General features: G+C 41.5%; 1 protein-coding gene across 2 annotated transcripts in view; it reads right to left on the reverse strand.

Moving 5' to 3' along the window:
* The window catches only part of RAPGEF5 (Rap guanine nucleotide exchange factor 5), a 228,595-nt gene that overhangs the window by 172,397 nt on the left and 31,184 nt on the right, over positions 1-25,014 (reverse strand). For both annotated transcript variants that reach the window (XM_047694569.1, XM_047694570.1), the window contains exons 2-5: positions 10,446-10,496; positions 8,231-8,337; positions 2,573-2,694; positions 961-1,129 (exon numbers count right to left, since the gene is read on the reverse strand). In XM_047694569.1, coding sequence (XP_047550525.1) covers positions 961-1,129; positions 2,573-2,694; positions 8,231-8,337; positions 10,446-10,496 — 449 coding nt within the window. The remainder of the gene's footprint in view (positions 1-960; positions 1,130-2,572; positions 2,695-8,230; positions 8,338-10,445; positions 10,497-25,014) is intronic.

Raw genomic sequence — 25,014 nt, forward strand, 5'->3', positions numbered from 1 at the left:
GAAGCAGGCTCCCCGCTGAGCAGAGAGCCCGATGCGGGACTCAATCCCAGGACCCAGAGATCATGACCTGAGCCGAAGGCAGCGGCTTAACCCACTGAGCCACCCAGGCGCCCCTTATTTCTTTTCTAAAAGCCTGGATTAACTGTCCAGTTTTGTGGGTTTGTTTTGTTTTGTTTTTAAGAGTAACTCATCTTTGTGATGATTATAGGTGTTTCCCCTGGAACCCACTTTCCTACCCATGAAATAAAAATGACACCACTTGCCCTGCTGATCTCACAGACCTGAGAGTCAATAGTATGGGAACATATTTGGAAAACTGAATATGGAAAAATTATTGATGGAAAGTTTTAACCTGAAATTTACTATTCCAAAATAAGCTTTATCATGAATTCCGTGGAGAGACAAAGACGTGTCAACAGCACCATATCATGACTCAAGCTCTGTGCCCAAGGCTTCTCTAATGAATTTTAATTCATTTTAATCATATAGTGATTCACTATCTTCATGTGATTGTGATTCACGTGTTTTAATTTGCCAAATGTTGCTTCTCGCTTATTTTCAAAAAGGTCTGTTCACTGAAAGCTCTCTTTCTTAGGAAAGTCACGATGTGGAGAGCAGATAATATGTCAGTTATTATTTTATTTCAACCTAAGCCAAATGATCTTTACCTCTAATTTAGATTACTGCTCATACAGTGATGATTAAAGTAGACAGAGAATAGCACAGCTGGCCAGGCATCCGCTTCTGGGATTCGAATACCACTTCAGTCATTTTTTTTAGCTGGATTTAATCTCCAGTCATTTCTTTTACCTTTCTGAACTTGCACATGAGAAATGGGAACAGGACAGCTATCTCTTAAAGGAGATGGTGACCTTAAACAGCAGAGCACAGTCCCAGAAACAGGAAGCGTTCTCTAAGTTGAGAATAATTTTATATCAGAACAAAAGAGCATCTACTTACAGTTCACAGATGCCAGCTCTAGCCGGAATGAGAGGTACAAGTTGCAGTAAAAGCTTGACACCATTCTGCCATTCTTCTTCCCTTTCAAATTCACAGTACAAGTAGCTACATTCATCAGAAGAAAACTGGTAGAAAACATAGGTATCTTGAAAGTATAAATTCTGGTCCACTGTTGGAAACAAAAAAGGGGAGGATCTGTTTTTTAAAGTCTATTATTTAGAAAGTCATAAACCAAATAATAAATTAAAAGCCCGGCTAATTATTAGGGAGAATCAAGGGGTAGGACTATAATTACATCATCTAAGTCCATTCATGCTCACAATTCCACTGAATTAAAAGGGACTTACTGACCAACCTATTTTTATTACTTGAGGCTTTAGCCAGCATATTCATATGGGTTTTACAATTCCTCTGCTTCACAGACAGGTGAAATCAGTAACGATTCAAAAAGTGGGGAGAATTTCTGTGTGTCTCAAAGCAAACAAATAGATTTAATTGCTGGAGTGATACACAAATACAAAACTATCCCAAGTTTTAAAGCCGTGGCTCTCAATCAGGGGCAACTGTGACACCCAAGGGACATTCGGCAATGTGTGGAGACATTTTTGGTTTTCACTACCAGAGGGTGCTACAGGCATCTGGTGGGTACAGAAAATGACACTGCTGAACAGCCTATAATGCACAGGGTGGGCTCCTACAACAGAATTATCTAGCTCAAGATGTCAGCGCCACCAAGGCTCTTTTAAAAGGGATCAAGAATTGGAGACTTAACCTAAAAAAATACTGACACAAATTTTTTTTGCTCACCAAAACAGGAGACTCAATGAGCAAGCTGGTAACATCCCTCAAAAGTAGTTACCACTTTTCTAAATCAGAGTATCAGGTGCTGGGTATTAACGACTCACTGAAATTATAGCCACATCCCCATCTGTACTACACTGGGACTTGGATAAGCCTTTCCAAACCTTACTATGCTCTCTCACCCTCAATATTTATTATCTATGGGTACAAAGGAACTTCTGAGTGACCAACTAGCACCTGCATGATGAAGCTAAATTAAGACTCTGAATTGCTTAACTTCTAATCCTTTAATTCCCTGGGCTCAACTAAGAAAAGCACTATCTGCCATCTATTTTAGTTGCTAGTTAACATCAATTTTGCGTTCTATTTAAACAGCTAATTTTCATAGGTCATATCTCTAATTGTTCATGATTAGTCAATTAAAAAGGCATAACATTCCACTCATAAAATCAGTTTCTGATAATTATTTTAAGTACAGCTAGATAAATCACACATTTAGAGCAACTAAAGATGTCACTGATTAAAAAAAAAAAATTGTGAGCGGGCTCTTGAGTAGAGGAGAGGGTAAGGGAAAGACGCTTAGACATAGTCTATGAATCAGCAAGTACCTACTTGTTTTTACAAAAGGTGTGAGAATTAACAACCAAAAGATGACTGGTCATTTTTGTTTATAAAATGTGAGAGAACGCAAATATTTACCTGTGGAAATAACTTCCATCCAGATTGTAACAGCCTCGAAAATCAAGTAAATTTTGTTCTGGTAGCTTAATAAAATAACACTTCTATGCTTCACAAAACATGTAATACTGACCTGATAACATAATTCCCATATCCAGTAGGAGCTGCCAGACCCCTATGGCCATAGATCTGCACTGGACAAAAGGACAGTGTTCTAGAAGCCAGTCTACCAGCTCTGACCCAACACAGCTCCTCCTGAACAAAAGGAAAACCATTCATAGTAAGACATTATTGCCACTCATTTGCCCAAGAATTGATATTTAATATTATCCTTTCCAAGGGACTCAATAATAAATGAACCAGCAACTCTTACTCATTTTTCTGATTTCAGCTCAACTATCACTTCCGTAAGAAAACTTAGAATCACACCTTCTTATGCTTTTGCTTCAAATCACCTACCATGGAGTAGTAATTGTATATCTTTCTGAATGAATAGTATCAGCTTCTGTCACTTCAGAATCATTTTCAGGATATCAGGGACTACAGACATAACTCACTGCTAAACCTCAACAGTGAGAACATTCCAGGCACAAAGCAAATTCTCAAAACATGTAGTTGAACAAATGAAGGAATAAATGTAGTGAACCTTTATATAAAGATAATGCCTCTGTCTTGGTAAGACAAGTATCTTAAGGTGGTGGTGATAAACTTCTGTTCAACTCTTTGTAGATTTTTATCTAGCCTTTTTGAGAACAAAGTAACTCCAAGAAGATTACACAAAGTTAGGACCACAGTGAGCCGTAAAGAGTTTTGTTTGCTACTCTCCAAACACATTAAATCTTAAAATTTGTCTCAAAGAACAATAAATACGACCATTATTTAAAAAAAAAAGATCTGATTTATTTATTTGGCAGGGAGAGAGAGATCACAAGTAGGCAGAGAGGCAGGCAGAGAGAGAGAGAGGGAAGCAGGCTCCCCACCGAGCAGAGAGCCTGATGCGTGGCTCGATCCCAGGACCCTGAGATCATGACCTAAGCCGAAGGCAAAGGCTTAACCCACTGAGCCACCCAGGCACCACCACAACCATTATTCTTTTTAATATCATCTAAGCAATCTAGCTAAGCAGCCTAAGTCGTAAACTCATAAACCCACAAACCCAGATGTGTATGATGGATTCCACTAACCACACACACAAAAATATCCCCTGTAATCTGTCTTAAAATACACAGCTATATTCGAAACATGCCCCAATTTGGGCATTACAAGCAGTATTTTCATGCCTACTTTTTCATCTTTATCAGCCTCAGCTGAAAACCCAAAAGAAGACAACTTGCTGAAATACAGTTTTCATTTGCAGAAATTTCACTGAAAATCATTCTCCCTTATGAAAATGTCCCCATTTATTTTTTTCAAAGATGCATCGTGTAAATGGTTGTCTTTATTCAGTATTTGGTATTTAAGGACCAAAACACATCAACATTTATTTTATTCCTAAAACAGAAAAATACTGCTTATTTTTCATGACTGGCCATAGCCATCAATACCTAGAAATCACACAGTAACCAACAATGTGAAGAAATGCCATGAGGCCCTACATTTTCAGGGGTAAAAGGAAAAATAAACTTTTGTGCTGAGATATTTGTTTTGTGGTTTTGGGTCTGTTTGTTTTTGTTTTTAATGCCCAATGTGGGGCTTGAACTCACAACCCCAAGATCAAGAGTCGCATGCTTTATGGACTGGGCCAGCCAGGCACCCCTTTGCTGAGGTATTTGAACAAATATTCCTGCTTTAGATAAAGCATCCTTTTTTGTGGGGGTGGGGGGGGAAGTGTCACTATTTGAAAGATACTCTAAGGCAATTAGGGCAATACCAGACGCATTTAATTGCAGGTTAGTGTTAAGACATTAGAAAGATTAACTGTCAAATAAATGGATGTTTTTTGAAAAAGGAGAAAACAGACCACAATAAGCTAGGCAATCAGACAAAATAGTCAATATTAACTTCTAATTCTATAAGACACCTTTCATGTTAAAGGCTCAAAGTGTTAATTAATTCCTCAACACCTCTGTCAATTACCCAGCATCTTTGACCTTGTAAAACACTTTTATCCTATGGATTAAAACACTGTATCATCATAATCCCTATTCTAAGAACAATCCAGTCCTCAAACTGCTCTCACCATCTGACCACCCAGAACAGGACACAGCCAAACATTTACTAAGCAAACCAAAATGCCAAATTGCAAAAGGTGGCTAGATGGGTGAGTATGTTTGCCTTGCTCACAGGCTATGGAGAAGAAGTGTCCTAGACTGGGGCTTCTCAAAATTGTGTTTAGGAGCACCTGGGGGGATTCGGTTACTGTGTAGATTCTTACGCAGTGTGGCTGAACGGGGCCCAGAAGACCCTGGTGACTACAAAGCCCCAATCCGCCAGCTCTGGCTTCTCACTAAGAAGGGCTCACTCTGCCTTGGGGAGCAGAGCTGAGTCCACACACTGAAACATATCGCCAGAACACTGCCATGACAATAACAGTTCATTGGAGCTCCCCACCCCGGCCAGCAAGCTATGTTTCAGGTGCTCAGAATCCCCTTCTCCACCCCCAACTTTCTCAAGTTGTGTTTCAAATATCCTTCAACAACCCATCTGCACGAGGGAAAACCCCACTAGGAACAGAGAGCAACACTATGATTAATATCACCAAAGCAGACAGCATGAGGTTAGAGGCCCCTGCACTGCACTCCTCTCCTGACTTGCTGGCCAGGGCTGCAAGAATGCAGCCACCATACCTAAAGCTTACAGGACTCAGGGGAGAGCAAAGACGAAGAAAGGGGATAGATGGGAGGGAGCGATCTCAACACCCAGTTCTACCTCCCAGGGTATTTTCAGTGTTGTAAAGGATCCAGAAACCGTTTGAGTACATGTAGATCTAACGAGCTGCACTATGAGGCAGGAACACTGTGATACGGAGGTGATCAGCTACCAAGCTAAGTGACTGCTATAACACTAAACATGATTTCAGCTCCAGTTTCTGGTCTCCTTCTGTCTCTAGTTACATTTTTAGCAATTCATTCATGGTACTGCAGACAGAAAGAACCCTAATCTCAAATGTAAATGGGGTGATGGTATTTAGAGACTTACTTGAAGTCTCAGAAACCAGTATGATTTTTTCTAGAGCGCAAAAGGAATAGAAAACATCTCAAAGTTTTGAAAGTAATTCTCATGTAGCACATGGGGACCACTTCACCTCAATTTACTACCAGACAAAGGAAAATGACTCCTCCTGGGCAATCACATCGGCACTATCTTTAGACCCCGGGCACTAATCAGTCCTTATATTGTGAAAGACAGGAAGTTCTGGTCCAGACACAGGGACTCTGAAATAGCACAGCACATGCTCTCTCCCCATTCAACTCCCACCGAACCCTAAATCTGTTCTAACTTGGATAGATGGTTCTTTTCCATGAACCTCATTAACGTACACCTCCCGATGTTTTTTTTAATCTCTATCCATGGAGACCACGTAGAGCACTGAGAGCAATGACAGGTCTTACACATAGACTTGGGTGGTAGCTAAAAAGAATCACAGGAGCCTGCTCATGACTAGACCCAAAGCTTTATTCAATCAGTTTTTATTTTTTAAAAATGAAAAATAATTAGATAAGTTTAAAGTTGATATCAACTATTAAAAAAAATTCAAAAGGCTCTATGTGAAGTGGTCCAGCCATGAGTGCAACTGCTGTTCTCACCTGTCATGTCTACTTGGCCCGGACTCTAAACTGAAGGTTCTCAGACCTCAGACTATGAATTGCTTACAGAGGGTTGGAAAGTAGGGGGTAAGATTTTTCAAGAGGTTCATGAGTCCATATATACAAAAACATGCTTTCTCAACAGAATAGATCATGTCTAACCTAGGTCATATTTTTCAAAACCTATATATGTACTAATGTGGTTAATTTAATGTGGGATTTTCGGTCACATGGGCGGCTCAGTCAGTGGAGCATCTGCCTTCGGCTCAGGTCATGATCCCAGGGTCCTGGGATCAAGTCCCGTATCGGGCTCCTTGCTCAGAGTCTGCTTCTCCCTCTGGCCTCCCTACTCCATTTTTGTGCTCTGTATCTCTCTCTCTCAAATAAATAAGTAAAATCTTTTAAAAAAATTTAGCATGGGATTTTAAAGTATTAATTCACTGTAGTTCTCCCAGCCTCCCCTCCCTCCCTTGCTCACTGGTACCTCAGATTCTGCCAAGAGTCTTCTTCTTTTTTTTTTTTTTTTAAAGATTTTATTTATTTATTTGACAGAGAGATCACAAGCAGGCAGAGAGCAGGCAGAGAGAGAGGAGGAAGCAGGCTCCCCGCCAAGCAGAGAGCCCGATGCGGAGCTCGATCCCAGGACTCTGAGATCATGACCTGAGCCGAAGGCAGCAGCTTAACCCACTGAGCCACCCAGGCGCCCCTCTGCCAAGAGTCTTCTTAGAAAGTAGTTGGTAGCATGGGATAGTGATGAGAAAAGAACATTAAGGAATTATCTAGGGTATGGATAATAGTTACATAGGTGTATATAATAATAAAAAATTCTTCAAGCTGTACCCTTAAGAATTGTGCATTTTAAGTCATGTCTCAATAAAAAGGAGGTCTTCTTACTCAAAAAGGTTGGGAATCACTATACCCCAAATCCAGGCCATGATGAAATTTTTCCCAAACTGTGACAAAGGGAAAAAACAGGAATATAACAATGAGTTTGTGATAAAGCTAAATTTAGTTAACTTAATGAAATGTCCTTATTCTGAGAATCTTTCCTACCATTTTTAAGATTTATTTATTTATTTGGGGGGGAGGGGCAGAGGGAAAGATGGTCTCAAGCAGACTCCACTCTGAGCATTTAGCCTGAGGCAGGGCTCTATCTCGTGACCGTGAGCTCATGACCTGAGCTAACCAAGAGTCAGGTGCTTAACCGACTGTGCTACCCAAGTGCCCCTTTCCTTTTTTTGGAGGGGGGTGGTGTCATTTATTCTGAGTACTCTTCCTATTCTTTATGGTATATTGCAGTCTCATTTCTGTAAGAAAAAATGATAATAAATTTTTTCTTTTTGTTTTATTTTTATAATGTAGTTTTGGTATTTTTTGGTATGGTTTAGTACCTTGAGTTGATGAAATAAAAAGCTCATAATTCACTTTTGTTTTTTCTGTAAATGGCTCAATGAATTGAAAATGTGTTCTCAACTTTCTAAGTGACTATTCTCTTAGTCCGGCTGTACTTTAAAACTGGGCATTAGCCCATCAATCTACTTTCATACCTCTGCCCTTATTCACAAGCCAAGGTGGAGAAATACTAACCCTTTGCCACCTGCCCTTCCCCTTCCTTGCAGCGCCCAAGGAGGGGCTCATCCTCACTGGGCAAGTTAGAGCAGAATTCCCTCTCCCATTCAATTTCCCAAGAGTCCTCAAAGAGCCTTGATAAGGTCCTTGAAGAAGGGACCTATGCTTATTGAAGTCCCAAAGCAGCACATGCCCAGTACAAATATTATAAAACAGCACATTTCAGAGGAAGCAGAGCAGACTCTCTCAGGAACCCATCCACTTGCACCTGGAGAGTCCATACCCTGACTTCAGAACCAGGAGTCTACCATCTAAAGAGAAAAATCACCATCAGTACCCCCAAATAGACACTTCAAACAAACAAATTGTCCCAGTAGTGAAAAGCCCAGCTCTCTGGATCAAGGTTATGATTTCAGCACATTTTTCTTTTATTATTCAAGGAGAATTTTTGACAAAGTGTTAGAAAACTGTGTTACCTGTAAAATCCCTTGAGGTTCACTCTGTCCTTTATCAGGTCAGCTGCCTGAATGATAATAATATTCCTCAATGCTCTTCCTGCACAAGAAGAATTCTCTCCATAAATCTAAATGGAAAAAGACATTCTCCATAAATTTACAATAATATGACAATTTGTATGCTGCCAATAGCATACTATATTAAAAAAAAAATCATGCCCACATCCCTAAGTTTAACAACACTTTAGCCTATGTAGTTACAGACCAACTACTACCCATTTTATTTTTGTTATTGGTCCACTTGTGCTCTTACGTGACAGTAACTATTTTCCAAATAAACTGCTTTAACTATAAATAATTTTTATACCAAGTTTCCAGAATGAAATTTTTTTTAAAAATAGGGTTTCTATCAACACAGCAAACGGAAGCATATTTATACTACAGATTACTGTGCCATATTGATAATGCATTCATGTCAAAGTCTTGGAAGATGGGAAAATACGTTTTCCTAACGAGTGAACATCTCACACTGTGACACGACGTAATAGGCTGCTGTCTGCTTTGCTTTTAAGCTTCCCTCTGCTGCAGAGCTCATTGTTAATTCTAAGCACCCTGGTTTCATCTACTTCATGATTCCACCTAGCAGATAAAAATTTTACTTAACTTCCTTTTTCATCCTAATTCACCCATACGCATCTCTGATTCTTAGAGGATGAAGGATCCAGAGAGGTCCACGTCCTACTTTATATATTACCTCCTTTCTCTCTATGTGGCACGTTCCTCCACAGTGCAATGCTGTTTCACAAACAAAGAAAGCTAAGTAAAAATGAACTGTCTTGATGCTCGTGAAAATTAATATATACTGGGAATGCACAGGACATCTGTTTACTTATTTCCTGGTGAACTCTTTCTGCAGCTACACTACTTTGCACCTATAAAATATTTTATTATCTTCTCTTGAAGCAAACCAATTAATAGTATATTGACTATGACTTGACAGGGAACATTTCAACCCTATCCTTACACTTCCCTAATATTCCTAGTGTCACTTCCTAAACACAACCTGATGAGAAAGTGTGAAGGGCAGGAAATGATTTTTTAACATGTTGTAACTGTATATAAAGCAAAACAAAACAAAAACAGCAACAAGTCAGCTGACAGAACTACCCTAGAGTGAGGGAGGGGCTGAATGGGTGATGGGCATTAAGAAACCGCCTGGCATGACAAGCGCTGGGTGTTCTATGTAAATGATGAATCACTAAATTCTACTCCTGAAACCAGTATTACACTGTATGTTAAGTAACGAGAATTTAAATAAAAATTTGGAAGAAAAGAAAAAATACTACCCTAAAGGAGGGTCAAGTCAGCTCACCCTTGACAGGTCCTGACAAGGTATCAATGCTCATTCACTCAGTCTTTCAAAAACCATCTAGTGAGGGCACCTGGGTGGCTCAGTGGGTTAAGCCTCTGCCTTTGGCTCAGGTCATGATCTCGGGGCCCTGGAATAGAGCCCCGAATCAGGCTCTCTGCTCAGCAGGGAGCCTGCTTCCCCCTCTCTCTCTGCCTGCCTCTCGCCTACTTGTGATCTCTCTATGTCAAATAAATAAATAAAATCTTTAAAAACAAAAACAAACAAAACAAAACACAAAAAAAAACATCTAATGAGTGGCTCTCAGACCCCACTGCAGATGCTGGGGATACAGTAGTGAACAAGGCCAAAAAGTTTCAGACCTCACAGTGCTCACAGCCTCCTGTTACTCTTTAAAAAAAAAAAAGAAAAGAAAAAAAGGAACTCTTTGTCAAATGATTTTTAAACACAGTGAAGGCTCCCATCTTTTTTCAACAAACCTAGAAATATTCTACTAATAGATAACTACAAATAAGTCCCTCTTACACCAAGTTTTTAGTATAAAATATTCACTCTTTAAAAAATGCAGCATTTCTATTAATACAGCAAATTGAGAAAATATATATTTAACTCTGCCATATTGATAACACACTCATATAAGGGCTTGGAAGATGGGAAAATATTTTTTTCCTATCTGGTGAACATCTCGTACCATGACACAATTATCACAGCATTTCAAAAAACTTCAGCTGTGTTATCCCCAGGTGAAGGAGACAGCGTGGGAGACAGCATGTCCAGGAGGAAAGGGAAGAGCTGTAACTAGAGAATTCTACATTAGGATTCATAAATCCCTGTTTCAGAAAATGCAGTAAGAGAAAAGAATCGTACCTGGGAAGGCGTGTGTTCAAGGTATGGATTGGAAATTCTTCTCGATAGAGTCTATTTTGAAAGAAAGAAGAGGGGAAAAATTAGAACTAAACAAATCTTTGTACCAGCAGGGTCAATGTCTACAATGCGGCGGGTCCAGCAGTTGTCCAAACCAAAAAAATGTGCCTTAGTCTCAAGTCATGGGCCATAAAGGATTCATGTCCTTATTCTTATTCAATGCAAGCATCTGGTCACCATTCATTCCAACGGGACAGGTTATTCCGTTTAAACAGCTACCATGGGGCGCCTGGGTGGATCAGTGGGTTAAGCCACTGCCTTCGGATCAGGTCATGATCTCAGGGTCCTGGGATCAAGCCCCGCATCAGGCTCTCTGCTCGAAGGAGCCTGCTACCCACTCTCTCTCCCCCTGCCTGACTCTCTGTCCACTTCTGGTCTCTATCTGTCAAATAAATAAATAAAATCTTATAAATAAACAAACAAACAAACAGCTCCCAACCAAAAGGATACAACTTTAAAGAGGGCCATGAAAAGATAGAGGTGTTCATACTTGGGATTTTATTCTCTGTGTGATTTGATTCTATTTCTCCTTTCCTTTTCATTTCCTCTTTCCCCACCTAACAGACTCCCATCACTGTATATCTACACCACTGCTTCAGCCTCTGCATGGATTTCCCGGACCTCTGTCACGCACCCCAAAGGCCATCCCGCAAACCTCAAAACTGAACAAAGGTCCCCTGCTTTACAGTGGGTCTCTTACTGCTTAGGGGAGTCCGTCCAACCACCACGGGCTGCTTCCAACAGGTTTCAGTATTCTCCCTCCAACTTCCTACAGGACAAACCTCCTCATCAGAAGAGCTCCGCACTCCCACCTGCCTCTGCTCACACCACTCTCCACACTGGAGAGCCCTCCATCTTCCCTGACGCTTCCCTGAACCCCACCAGACTTCGAAGTCCGGGTTTAGTGCAGTTCGCTCCTAGGTAAAGCTCCTCCCACCTGCCCCCGTCACTGGGGTTTGGCCCTCCTGGCAGCTCTGTTATTCCGTACCATCACGTGGCAGCTCCAGAATGCTCTGCGTGGCTGGCTGGCATTCTATGTGTGCCTTTGCCCCAACTATCTCCACAAGCTCCTGGAGTGCATGCTGACAGTTTACACTGCTTTGCTCTCACAGCATCGAGCGCATAACCTTACAAAGAAATGTTTACTTTGCTATTCACTTATTTATAGATATGTACATCTCTGTATCAATTTAGTAAGTTAGGTTACTGAATGATTTGAATTGTAGTGGCTCATTTTTCGTACCTAACGATCCAGAAGGCAGCACCATCACCCGCATATGCTTAAGCACAATAGAAAACTAGTATCATTTCCCATTGTGCTTTGGGGAACAGAAAAGAGAAACTAACATTTATTGAGCTTCCAACCTATGTTTAAAAACTCTTTACAACTCTATTCCAAGGCTTGCTGTCTTTTGAGATCCCATCCTTTTTAGTCTACCGCCTCCACTTCTCAAAATCATCGGCTGAATTACAAAACATAGCCTGCCAGTCATCACCTTTCAGCATGTGAACCTTCAACCAAATCTTAGTCTAAGGCACAATTCCCATTCTGCATCCTCTCCACTCCACATGCCCCCCCTGTTACTTATCTTAATTAAACTGAAAGAAATATACAAACTCTTTCCAGAGATGCCAATTGGTTTACTCTGCTAAAGATCTGCAAAGGCTTCAAAGAAAATTAAATTTACAAAGGTAGACAGGCCATTTTTAATTCCCATGTATTAAAATAAAACACCCACCCACCCCTTCTGGTGTGGTATTATACACACTCCCAATCAGCCCTTCTCAGGCCTTCTGTCGTCTGAGCCTATGTAATATATTCACTTATTGAAATACCAAACAATTTAAAATTTGCATATGCACTAGCTTTATCATTCGAGGATGAATCATCATAAGTGATTTTTCTCCCCCTAAATAGAGAGCTTTTAAAAGTCAATAAGGCAGGCCAGAACTGACAGTCTTTATTACTCATCTAATTGCCTGCATCGGCTCAGAAAAGCAACTACTTCACATGATTTAGTTAAAAAAAAAAAAAAGAGAGAGAAAGAAAGAAAAGAAAGCTTTTAGGTAGAAACAAGTTCTCAAGAACCAGGTAGAGGCACATTCACAAAAGAAAGCAAACCATTTCCTTTCTTTCGGAGGCCAACCTAAATCTGGCCGTCTCCACACTAGTGTTACACTCACACAATTCTACTTCACAGAAACTTCCCCATGGATAGCTGGATTCAAAAGACTGGTAAGGTGAGTAAATAAAGCCATGAGATTCTTCCATGCTGACTAGATAACAGATAAGCTACCAGCCCACAGGGAATCGACAGGAGCAACACAACAAGAACGGCCTTTTCCAGAACACAATACCTACATTTGTTGTCAGAAACTCCTGTGAAGCGCTCTCCTAACTGGTTCCAGGAGGGCTCTGTTTCATTAACGCTCTAGGACAGCGGCTCTCAAACTCAGCTGGGCTCCAGGAAGCCCCAGAGCTCCCTGCAGAACTCTGTAAAGTTCGGATGTGTTAAACTTAAAACAACTCTCCTAACTATGTGCTTTAGAGACCACTTTTTTTTAGTTGTTGATATTCACCCAAAATAGCAAGCGTCAAAGACCTGGAGAAAAAAGAACATGGAATAGTCTATGCATGACCTCCTTTTTAAGAGGTATTAGAAAATTATGTAAGTTTGTCAGAGGAACACAGTGGGCCAACTTACAAGAATCTGAGAATCACTGCTCTGAATCACCTCACCGACTGCTCTCTGGCATTTACCTGAAAGCATCTATCACAAGAACACCCTTAAAAATGCACCCCTCTCTGTTTAGATATTCTTTCCTAATATGTCATCAGCTCTTTGCATCCCTTCTTTGAATCTCCTGGTTTTATTTCTCCTCTGAGCATTCCAAGGCTTCATCTAATCTGTCTGGTAGCAACAAATTTCCATTCATTTCTCATTTACAAAGCACCTACTGAGCTCCTGGCCAGGCACTGTGGGTACTTTCAGAAACATACACAAGTACATGATGCTGTTCCTAATCTAAATCCATTTACCAGAACATAAAGGATCTATTTGACAGAGATCACAAGTAAGTGGAGGAGAGGCAGGCAGAGAGGGGGTGGGGGGAAGGCAGGCGGGGCTCAATCCCAGAACCCTGGGATCATGACCAGAGCTGAAGACAGAGACTTTAACCCACTGAGCCACCCAGGCACCCCATAAACATAGAGGATCTAAAGAACACTTTAAACCCATGAATTCTTTTACTTGATCCTCATTTCCTATCAGTTTATAATCTTGGATGGCTGTTTCCAGTGATACAGTGTCCTCCTTTAAATGGCTCTCACTATAATATCTCATAATACAATGCCCAGGTGAAATGATTTTTTTTTTCCCTTTATTTCCAGCTTCTTAGAATTACTTCGGCTACATGCAATGATACTTTCGTGAAAGACATTATTTCTACCATAGAGAGAAGACTGGTAACAATACAAATGAAATTAGATTTTAATTCAAATTTATTTCTTCTCCTTTCTGTTTTAGTGAACCATGGAAAAGGAATCCCTAAATGATTCCAGGCAAATATTTTTCATATATTAAACATGTATTAGAAAACTGCAACCCTTTGATATTCACAAACAAACTTCCAGAAACAAATAATGGCATAACTCAAAGGGTAACTGGTTAGTAATCATGTATTACCTTAATCTCTTTTTAAGTTAGGTGTCCACTGAAGTTAAATTATAATGGTCCAAGATGCTGGGTCTGAACCAAGCACAGAACTCATTCCAGAGTCAGTGAGAGTATCTTATTATATACTTACTAGTATGATAGACTTATGGCACATTTCTTACTAGCTCTTAAAGGACATGCCTTAATACTCTCCTTAGATTGAACTAATACCTAAGTGGCTAAGGGGAGAGAAGAAGGAGAAAGACCGAATCATTTCAATCCCTGCAAAAGTATGACCTGCTCCATTTCAAAGAGGAACCAGCAAGAACTACCAAATGTATTGATGCCTTGAGAATTCAGTTACTGACATGACTCTCTGTCACCTGCAGCCACTGCCCTTTCCCTATTCTGGGCCATCACATAGAAGATGAAGACATCACAGTGGAATCAGTGCACTTGCTTCTCTCACAAACCCAGGAAACCAGAAAGCTTCCGAAGTTACCAGAAGGCCCCTATGTAAAGAGATGACTACTGACTCCAACAATAAGGGTTGTGACCGAGCAGGCTGTCCAGTAGAGTTCTAAGCCTATGAGTCCTTTTTAAGCCCCAGGATACACTTCTAGCTCAATCAGAGCTTGATCAAGGTAAAAGGGACCCAACCCCAGCCAGTACGTGGGTTTGAGAATTCCACAGGATCACAAGTCAGGCATGACGCAAGCCGGAGCCAACTGCTGAAAGGGAAGCATGGGGCAGGGTGCCGCCACCCTCCCGCAAGCTCTCAGGCCCACCACCACGGCCTCCAGGCCCCAACAGATGTGCTCCCACCAGTCAGTCACCACCACAAAGGCCATTTGTGATAACATCTTCTCAGCACAGCCTTGCCACACCAACATCAATCATATTCTCAAAATTGCCCGTGAAATGTTAAGAAACATGGGATGACATGGAAAGTGGCAGAAATGTTTACTAAGCATCTCCTTGGTCTTTAGCACTTTCCCATAACAGTAACTGCACCCAACTATTCACATTTTTACAGACAAGAGGCCTGAGGAGAAGAGAAACTAAGACATTTCTTTCAATGGGGCCCCTGGGTCACACAGTTAAGCGTCGGACTCTTAATTTTGGCTCATGGCATGGTCTCGGGGTTGTGAGATCGAGCCCTGCATCATGGAATCTGTTGAGAATTTGTTCTCTCCCTCTGTCCCAACTCTCCCCGCTCTCTCTCTAAAAAGGAAGGAAGGGGCGCCTGGGTGGCTCAGTGGGTTAAGCCGCTACCTTCGGCTCAGGTCATGAACTCAGGGTCCTGGGATCGAGTCCCGCATCAGGCTCTCTGCTCAGCAGGGAGCCTGCTTCCTCCTCTCTCTCTCTGCCTGCCTCTCTGTCTACTTGTGATCTCTCTCTGTCAAATAAATAAATAAAATCTTTAAAAAAAAATAAAAATAAAAAAGGAAGGAAGGAAGGGGGAAGGGGAAAAATGACTTCAAGCCGCTGAGCTGGAAAGTTACAGAGCCAGGACTGAAACAAAAGGGACTGATTCCAAAGCCACCAGTCTGCTGTAATAGGCTGCCCGCTGTCAATCACTAGCGGGGTTTCTACTCTGTGCTATAGATTGTGCGAAGTATTTTACATGCAACATATACCACTTAATCTGTGAAAAACTTTGAGGTAGGCACTATTATTAATTCTATTTCACAGCTGGCAGAACTAGACTTCAAGAGGTTAAGAAATTTACCCAAGTTTGCAACCCAAGCCCATCTGTAGTGATTACTCTACAGGTGTCATTTACAGATTGTGATGATTTGAGAATGACATGACAAATGAGTGCATCTCACTGCATTCGGAAGTCACAAACAGCACAAGCTCCAGTGATTCTCAGCCCCTGGATGTAGATTAAAGCCATCTGAAAGCCAGCTGAAGAGAGAAACTCAACAGGAGCTCATATCCGACCCCCAGAGCACAGAATTAGAACTTCTGGGAGTGGGACCTGGATGGTTTCTGCCCAGCTCCCCAGGTGGTTCTAATGTGTGACCACTGAACAATCAGCAGTGGGAACCGGCAGTCTGAACTTCTCCTCACCCACTTCAGCTATGAGACCCGGAGTACTCTTCAAACTGCCTCCTTCGCAAGCCCAGCTGAGTTTAGAACCTCATAGAGGTACAAGTCCTTTGACCAAAAGCATTGGGATCTGTCGCTGAGCTTCTAAGTCTGGCTTGTATAAAACAAAGGGCCAGTGTTTCTGGAAATCCCACCTTGTCCCTGTTTGTGTTATGTGTTATGTGTCTTGTTTTTACCCCATCCCAGACACAGCCCTAAGCCAAGGTACTTTCATGTCTGCAGAAAAGAAAGACGCTACATACCTTCTCAAAAGGCATACCCTCTTAATGGCATCCGCAGCATTAAACTTAATTTTTACTTCCCATTAGTAAAGGACTCTCTTCTAGTATAAACATGTTTGCCTCACTTAACAGCTAAAGTAGGAAAGTGAAGTGGGTTCTAGGAATACTTATAAATATTTCAAAATCTTGCCTGCCTAGGAAAATAAATCAGCAAGAAGCAGCAGCTTCTGGGAAAATATACACAATAGGTACAACAGAAACAAACCCCAACATGTTATCAACTTGATTTTTATTCGATTCTTGGGAAAATCTTTCTTCTTGCTGCATTTACAAGCAAGAGAATAGTTCTGCCTAACACGATGGGGTTTTCTGGTTAACGCAATCACAGAAAAGCCTTTAAAATTTAGGAATCAAGTCACTAAAGATTTTAGAATGTTAAATTAGGAAGCTTACTCACCTCCACTTGTCACTGGATTCCCTACTTGTATTATTATCAACCTACCCAGTCATACCTGGACTCCAAGATGAACCCTTTCCGAAACACCGACCAACACGAAGATGTTCCCGCTGAAATCCTTTGAGCAGCAAAATAATCCACAGTTATTACATCCCACATTGTGGGATAGAAGGTAATAACTGTGCATTATAACCCACAGAATAAATACCCATGAGTCCATACTGATATAAATGACTGAATAAATAAATATTGGGCCAAGCAGGCTGGAGGAGTGGGGACAGCTCTTCCCTACAGAATTCCAATTACTAAATTCAAGAAGAGGAGGCAATCAGCGGATGCCAAAATTAGTGGACACAAGGGTGATAATCGGGCTATCTGTGCAGTGTCAAAGTGGCTTCTCACAAGTCAATATGTTTGGAGGAGAAAAGAGTCACTTTTCAGTGGAGCACAGTGGACCTCACTCTAATTAACGGACAAAAATTATCACCAACCATGAAACACATTGACATCATTTGCCCACTGAAAGGATACAATGAAGAAGGCACTTCTATGGCATTTTTTTAAAACAGTATATCTGAATTCAATGAGAAAACAGACGACTGCAAATCGAGGGGTATTCTTCAATATAAATAAGCCTTTAACTCTGCAAAAATTGCCAAGGCTTTGAAAGACCATGAAATACTGAGGGGGCTCTCCCAGGTTGGAGGGGTCATAAGGAAACAAAACAAAAGCCCATGTGTGATTCTGGACAAGGATAAGGACCTTCCTTGGTGGGACAATGGGCAAACTCTGAATGAGGTCTGTATTTGAGTTAATTGACTATGAATGCTGTTCTTGTCAAGTGCACTGTGGTTACCTAAAATGTTAACATTTGGGGAAGCTAGATGAAGGTTTTAAGAGGACTCTTTGTGCTCTTTGTGAAACTTGTGAATCTGAAATTTATTTCAAAAGGAAAAGTTGAAAAAAATAAAAAGTAATGGCCTCTTTCTGCCCCACAAATAAAGTTTCAAAAAACGTTCAAATATTATTTCAAAATAAGCCATCTGTTTCTTTGCTAAAAACTGCATGGCCCTTATCATAACATTCTCTCAAGCTGCAAGAGAATGACTGGACTTGCCGCCTTGTACACTCTGACCTCTATCACAAATCAGATTTATCTCCCTAAAACATCTCCTTACATAGCACCTTAGTTTGTTGTTTTGTTGTTGTTGTTTTTAATTAAAATAGCTACTTAAAAAATTCAGTTTCCTCTTGCCGATTGCTCACAATGTGCCCAGTGGATGATACCCTCAATGACACCCTGCCACGCTTCTGTCCTACAAGGGCTCTGCTCTAGCCAGGCAGACTGTGCGATTTTTTACCATGCAAACTGTACACATTCTCATCTCTGTGCCCAAGCCCTGGCCGTGACCTCTGCTCCCTGCATTTCTCTACATTTCCACACCCTGCTCTTCCTGAGATCCACGCAAATGCTGCATGAAGCCCCCTGCAGCCCTGAGCCTCCCGTGACTAATCTCTTCCCCCAAACACTCCAGCACTTGTCTTCATCTGCCACAAGAATGCAGCGCCTCCTGCCTCCATTGTACGTGTGTGCTGTCTCTCCTCAGCCAGCCTGGCGACCCACCAGTGTTCACTGGTCCCTTCTGTAAATCAAGGCCCTTCAGTGTATAGCAGGGGATGACCACCCAGTGGTGACCTTCCCCCTTGTCACAGAACCTGATGTTCCAGACTCTCAGGCCAGTGGCAAACGTGATATTACCACCTCAAAATCTATGAAACCCATTGCCATCTCTGCCATATCATCACCACCCATCCTTTCTTTCTTTCTTTCTTTTTTTAAGATTTTATTTATTTATTGGACAGAGAGAGAGAAAGAGCACAAACGGGGAGGAAGAGAGGGAGAAGCAGGCTCCCAGCTGAGCAGGAAGCCTGATGCAGAACTCGATCTCAGGACCCAGGGGTCATGACCTGAGCTAAAGGCGGACCTTTAACCAACTGAGTCACCCAGGCACATCCCACCCCACTTTTTTTTTTTTTTAAGATTTTATTTATTTATTTGACAGAGAGAAACCACCACCCTTCCTTTCCCTTATTTCTCAATTCCATTTTAAGTGGTCCAGTATGCAGCAAGAGTATATACATAGTGTATTTCTATACACTGAATTAATTTTGTTCATTTTAAAACTTAAAGATACATTTGAAAGCCAATTGTTTCTTTGTAGTGAAAAACACTTCCATAAAGTCACTTTGTGTGGGGTCTTCAAGAGGAAAAAAAAAGTTCACTTTTCTTCTATGTTACTAGCAAGTCAGAAATCTGCAAATGAAATACACCTCGGAGAAGCCACCTTTCTTTCCTTCCTTGGCTCTGGGAATAAATTAGTCTCTTAAATGTTTCTTCCTAACTTGCATATAAATTTTTAAAAGCTACAAAGTAATAAAGGTAATAATGTTGTCTTCCAGCAGAAGGAAGAGTTAGAAAACTAGATCTAGATTTTCTTTCTCAGTTACTCATATAAGACATACAAAGAAACTCAGAAATAAGCCACCAGAAAAGATATCCTGAGGTCACCTGGCCTACTTCACAGCCTTCATCTACACTCTGCGTCAGGTGGGAATGTGGATCAGGAGTCCGTAAACTACAGCCCACAGATCAAACCCAGCTGCCACCTGGTTTTCATAAAGTTTTATTGGAACACAGCTGGGCCCGTTGGTTTACATATGGTCTCTGACTATTTTCTTGCTAAAAATATTTACTATACGGCACTTCACAAAAGAAGTTTACCAACCCTGGTCTAGATGATCAAATTTTACAGAACAGGAGGTACTCCATAAAATCCCAGCAGTACATTCCCATGCTCAGTTAGTTACTGATAAGAATTTCTTTCCCTCTTGAACCCCATTATCTCCCACTGCCGTTGGAAGATTATTTGCTCAAAAAAATGTTTAATGCACATTTCCATCTTCATTTACATGTCACATAAAAGGAAGAAATAGGTCAAAACAATTTTTGGCTCCCAAGATTAAAACAAACAAAAAAGGAGCAATTAGTTCCACCAACTCCTCCTTCTAAATTGGGAACTTCCAACCTTTGCCATAATGTAGACAAGTCTAGACTTCACAAAACTATAGCCAAGGTCAAATATACAAAAGTACTAATAAATGCAAGACTATCCTGTTTCAAATATCAAATCTTGAACACAGTAGTCTCACTGCTTGGAATGACTTCCTCCTCATATATTTAAATTTTTATTGAGTTTATGTTAAAATATATTCATATGCTCAATACTCCCCTATTAGAACTTCTTATGTACTTTCAAAGTACTTCAGAGTCCAGCTACTTATGAACATTTGGATTCCCCCCAGTTCATTCTAAGAATCTTAAAAGTAAGGCCTGTATTTTACTCATATACATAAATATCCACAATATCTAACATGATACATTGCACACAGTTAATTCTCACTGAATGCTTCTCAAGGAAAAACAAATCCAGCTCCGTTAATACTTTCCTCAAACCCTCTCCCCTTCGGGAGTTTACAGCTCCTTCCTCCATGCCCTGCACCTTCTTGTCCTGGGAGGCAAGCCTTGTGTTGGTGGTTACAAGCAGAGCTCTGAATTTACATGGCTTAGATTCAAAGCCCATCTGTATTACATGTCCTTGAACGAATTATTTAAATTTTCTGCCTCTCTTTCCACGTCTATAAATGGGAGAAATAAAATCTACCCAGAAGGTCGTAAGGGTTAGATGACTTAAAACAGTGTTCTCAAACTTCATGCATTTGGAGGGCTTAGGAAACCAGATTGCTAAGCCCCATCCCCAGAAGTTTTGGGTTTAGCGGGTCTGGTCTGAGGGGTGCCTATGAACCTGCATTTCTAATAAGCTCCTAGAGGATGTTAATGCTCCCAGACGACACCTGGAGAACCACTGACTTAAAGTATGTGTAGAGTTTAAAAAATAAAATAAAAAATTTATTTATTTATTTGACAGAGAGAGAGAGCATGCACACACAAGCAGGGCAAGCAGTGGAGGGATAGGGAGAAGCAGACTCTCTGCCAAGCAGGAAGCCCCAACATGGGGCTTGATCCAAGGACCCTGGGATCATGATCTGAGCGGACAATACACGCTCAACCAACTGAGTCACCCAGCGACTCCAGATACGTGAAGAGTTTAGAACAGTGCCTGCTGTAGAGTGAATGTTAACCAGTGTTGCTGCGCGTTCAACAAACTTGACTATTACCATGTCCATGAGTGTGGGTGTCACCTACTACACTGCAAGTTTCTCAAGGGACAGGACTGTATGTTTTTCATCCACATCCCTAGGTCAGGACAGAGTGCCTATGACAAAGCAACACAAATGGAGCCCTGACAGAATTCTCTGCCCCTCACCCAAGGATCCCCCTGGTTGGGGAAAAAAAAAAAAAAATGGGACTTGTGGGGAAGAAAATTCTCCCACTAGCAACATTCCCAGGGGTTTCACATCACGCATAACCCAAAGGAGTTAGGTCCCATATCCCATACTTGGGAGTTTGCAAGAGCACACTCATAGAGAGCTTTTACAAGGCTCTTGGGACTGGCTCTGTTCTCAAATGGGTGCAGAGTTTCAATGGGCTTTTGTCAATGACGATCATCTGCCACTACTGTTTGAGACTCTAGGGACAGTCAGTCAGGGCACCGGGTTGGCTCAGTTGGTTCTACTCTTGATTTCAGCTCAGGTCATAATCTCAGGGTCATGAGATGGAGCAGAGCCCCATGCCTGAGCCGGGTGTGGAGTCTGCTTAAGGTTTTCTCTCTCCCTCTCCACCTCCCCCTCTGCCCCGCCTCACTAGAGGCATACTCTCTCTAAACACACACACACACACAAAACCCTCTAGGTAAAGTCAATTCTTATACAAACAAGAATTTCTTCTGGATGCCGCCAAGTGGAAATCCTGTCATTCATTCAAAAGTTATCCCTTTCCAGTTATTAACTACTTACCTTCTTTAGCATTCCCAAATCTTTGAGTTAATAACTGATTTTGGAATTGAAGAGAATCAGTATTTACCTAGCAGTCTACGATTTCACATATGCAGCTTACGAAATTCAGGTCACTTGCCATGCTAGGGTTAGGACACAGATTCTCCACAGTTTTATAAATAATCCTAACAGCAGGGCTGTGACCCCGTGTGCAGACTTTTTATCAGGCAAGATCATTTTTCTAGTTCCCCAAAGTCATTTAAAGCAGTTGGGAACTATTACTGCCTATCATGGGTAGTTCTAGTTTGAAGAATCATTCTCTTGATGGTCGTAGAATAGCGTCATCTCATTGGTCAACAAGCTTACATTTGCCACAAGGAGCAGGCGTGCGCCCTCCCTCTCTTCAGGCTCTGAAGACCGCACAGAAAATGTTAGCTTAGCTGGCCTTCACTTACTTCACGAGCACTCAGTCAGAGGGCACTTGAGTCTTACAGGCTTGTGAAACTTTATTTATTTTGGGTCGCATACCCTTCTTCCACTCATATCCTTGACTTTTTTAAAACCTGAGGTCCATTGAGGGCTCACTGTATAGCCACACCAGCTTCCTTCACTTCCTTCTCCTTTTCTAACACCTTCTACCAATAATACTACAGAATCAGAATTCCATTCCCATCTCGAGTGTCTTTCCTTTTAGTGTTTCCAGCTATGACACCCTAACTCTCACTTCTCTTAATCTGTTAAGATCTGACTCCACAAAATGCAGCACTCACGACGGGTGCCCCACTCTGTGGCCGCTGGGTTTCTTGTCCTAACTGGGATGCACAAACCTGCCCGCCCCTGGACCCTGACTGACATGTTCTTCTACCTCCACTGAATCACCTTCTTTCTAGTCTCCCTACCAAATTATTTCTTCTAACCTGTCTATACATCTTTTCCTTTCTCTAGTAGTCATCACAGAGAGCCCATCTTCAATCTGTTTCCCTCCTCCCCCCACTTTCTACTCTGGCACAAAGGCCCACTACAGTCCCAGCAAACATTACCAGTGATCCTTCAACCAGAACAAGAAAGACAGCCTTTACCCCACACATCCCCAGGACAGTGTTCAGATGTTCTGGACTCAAGGTGATCTTGAGTTCTCTGATCTCCCCCTGGAACTTGCCCTTCCACCATCACAGACATCAGCGACTGCCCATCAGTTCTCCCTGCTCATTACAGGCCTCCCAATAGAAGCTTTTGGAATGCGATGACAACCACCTGGCAAGTATTATCTTCCTCAGGTCTCATCTAGCTAATCTCAGATGCTGCTAATCAACAAGCATCTACATTCTTCCAATAAGTGTGGTCTGTGGGGCAGACCTGAGCACTTCTGGGAACTAGACATCCTTGGGCTCGACCCCACACACCGACGCAGTCAGACGAAGTGTGACCAGATCCCCAGGTGAATCACATTACAGTAAATCTCGCAATGTATTCACCTATACTGCCTAGATACAAAATCCTGCTTCTGCCACACGTTTCTAAATCACAAAAAGCCCCTGAAGGTATCAACAGAGGTCCTCCTAAAAAAGGATTATGTGGGCAAAATGAGTTTTGAAGATGCTGCTTATTCTAGTCTCCCTCCTTAAAGATGAAAAAAAATGCACCTAAGGATACTGGAGATGTTAAAGAACTCCTGCAGTAATCCCAAGTTTCTCAAACACATCTGGCCCAGGAATTTTAAAAAATTTATTTCTAGAAACAGCTGTTACCATCTCAGAGCATGGCACTGGTATAAACAGAAAGCAGTAAATTAAAAAGCCTGCCCCAGAGACGAAGTACCTCCATTTGACAATCACAAACCATGGCATTTACTCCTCTGGCTTGTGTAACAATGCCTTTTAAGTACATGTGTTAATCAAGTTCAATAGATGTTGCCTCCTACCATCATGGTCAGAGAGGTCAAGCAGAGGCCATTCTTGGCAGGACACTACACAGCCTAGATGAACAAGAAGAGAAAGAGGCCAAACACCAGAGCTACCAAATCCCCCACTTAAACCAACCTGTGATTCCCCCAAACCTTTTGGACATACTTTGCCTCTTCTCTTTACTGGTTTTCACTCTCTAAGAGGAAAAAGTCACATCAGATTCCAATTTACTTGTATTCTGCTATAAAAGATCCCAAAGCAGGGCGCCTGGGTGGCTCAGTCGGTTAGACCTCTGCCTTCAGCTCAGGTCATGATCTCAGGGTCTTGGGATGGAGCCCCGCCTTGGGGTCCCTGCTCAGTGGGGAACCTGATTCTCCCTCTGCCTCTGCCTTTCCCCCAGTTTGGGCTCGCTCTCTCTCTCTCTCTCTCTCTCTGATAAATAAATAAATTAATAAATAAAGCCTTTAAAAAAAAAACTAAAAATAAAAAGTTCCAAAAGCAAGCTTTTTGTGTTCACCCCTCTTCTTTCAGGATAATTACTGTAAAAGATACCTTCATAAAGGGTTCCATTTTTAGAACTCCCTCAATTTTTAATCAAAAAATCATCAAAAAATCAAAAATCTTACAGACCTACGACGGTACTCTTTCTGCTTTCTATCTGTATGAAATATGGTAACAAAGTTATTATCTTCACTAACTTTCTTTTAGATCAAATAGACTTAATCAAAACCCTAATTTTTTTTATTAAATTTTATTTTTTATAAACATATAATATATTTTTATCCCCAGGGGTACAGGTCTGTGAATCTCCAGGTTTACACACTTCACAGCACTCACCATAGCACATACCCTCCCCAATGTCCATAACCCCACCCCCCCCTCCCAACCCCCCTCCCCCCATCAACCCTCAGTTTGTTTTGTGAGATTAAGAGTCACTTATGGTTTGTCTCCCTCCCAATCCCATCTTGTTTCATTTACTCTTCCCCTACCCCCCTTAACCCCCCATGTTGCATCTCCTCTCCCTCATATCAGGGAGATCATATGATAGTTGTCTTTCTCCGATTGGCTTATTTTGCTAAGCATGATACCCTCTAGTTCCATCCATGTCATCGCAAATGGCAAGATTTCATTTCTTTTGATGGCTGCATAGTATTCCATTGTGTATATATACCACCTCTTCTTTATCCATTTGTCTGTTGATGGACA

Source organism: Lutra lutra, chromosome 11, assembly GCF_902655055.1.
Source record: "Lutra lutra chromosome 11, mLutLut1.2, whole genome shotgun sequence".
In the NCBI taxonomy this organism is placed as follows: domain Eukaryota; kingdom Metazoa; phylum Chordata; class Mammalia; order Carnivora; family Mustelidae; genus Lutra; species Lutra lutra.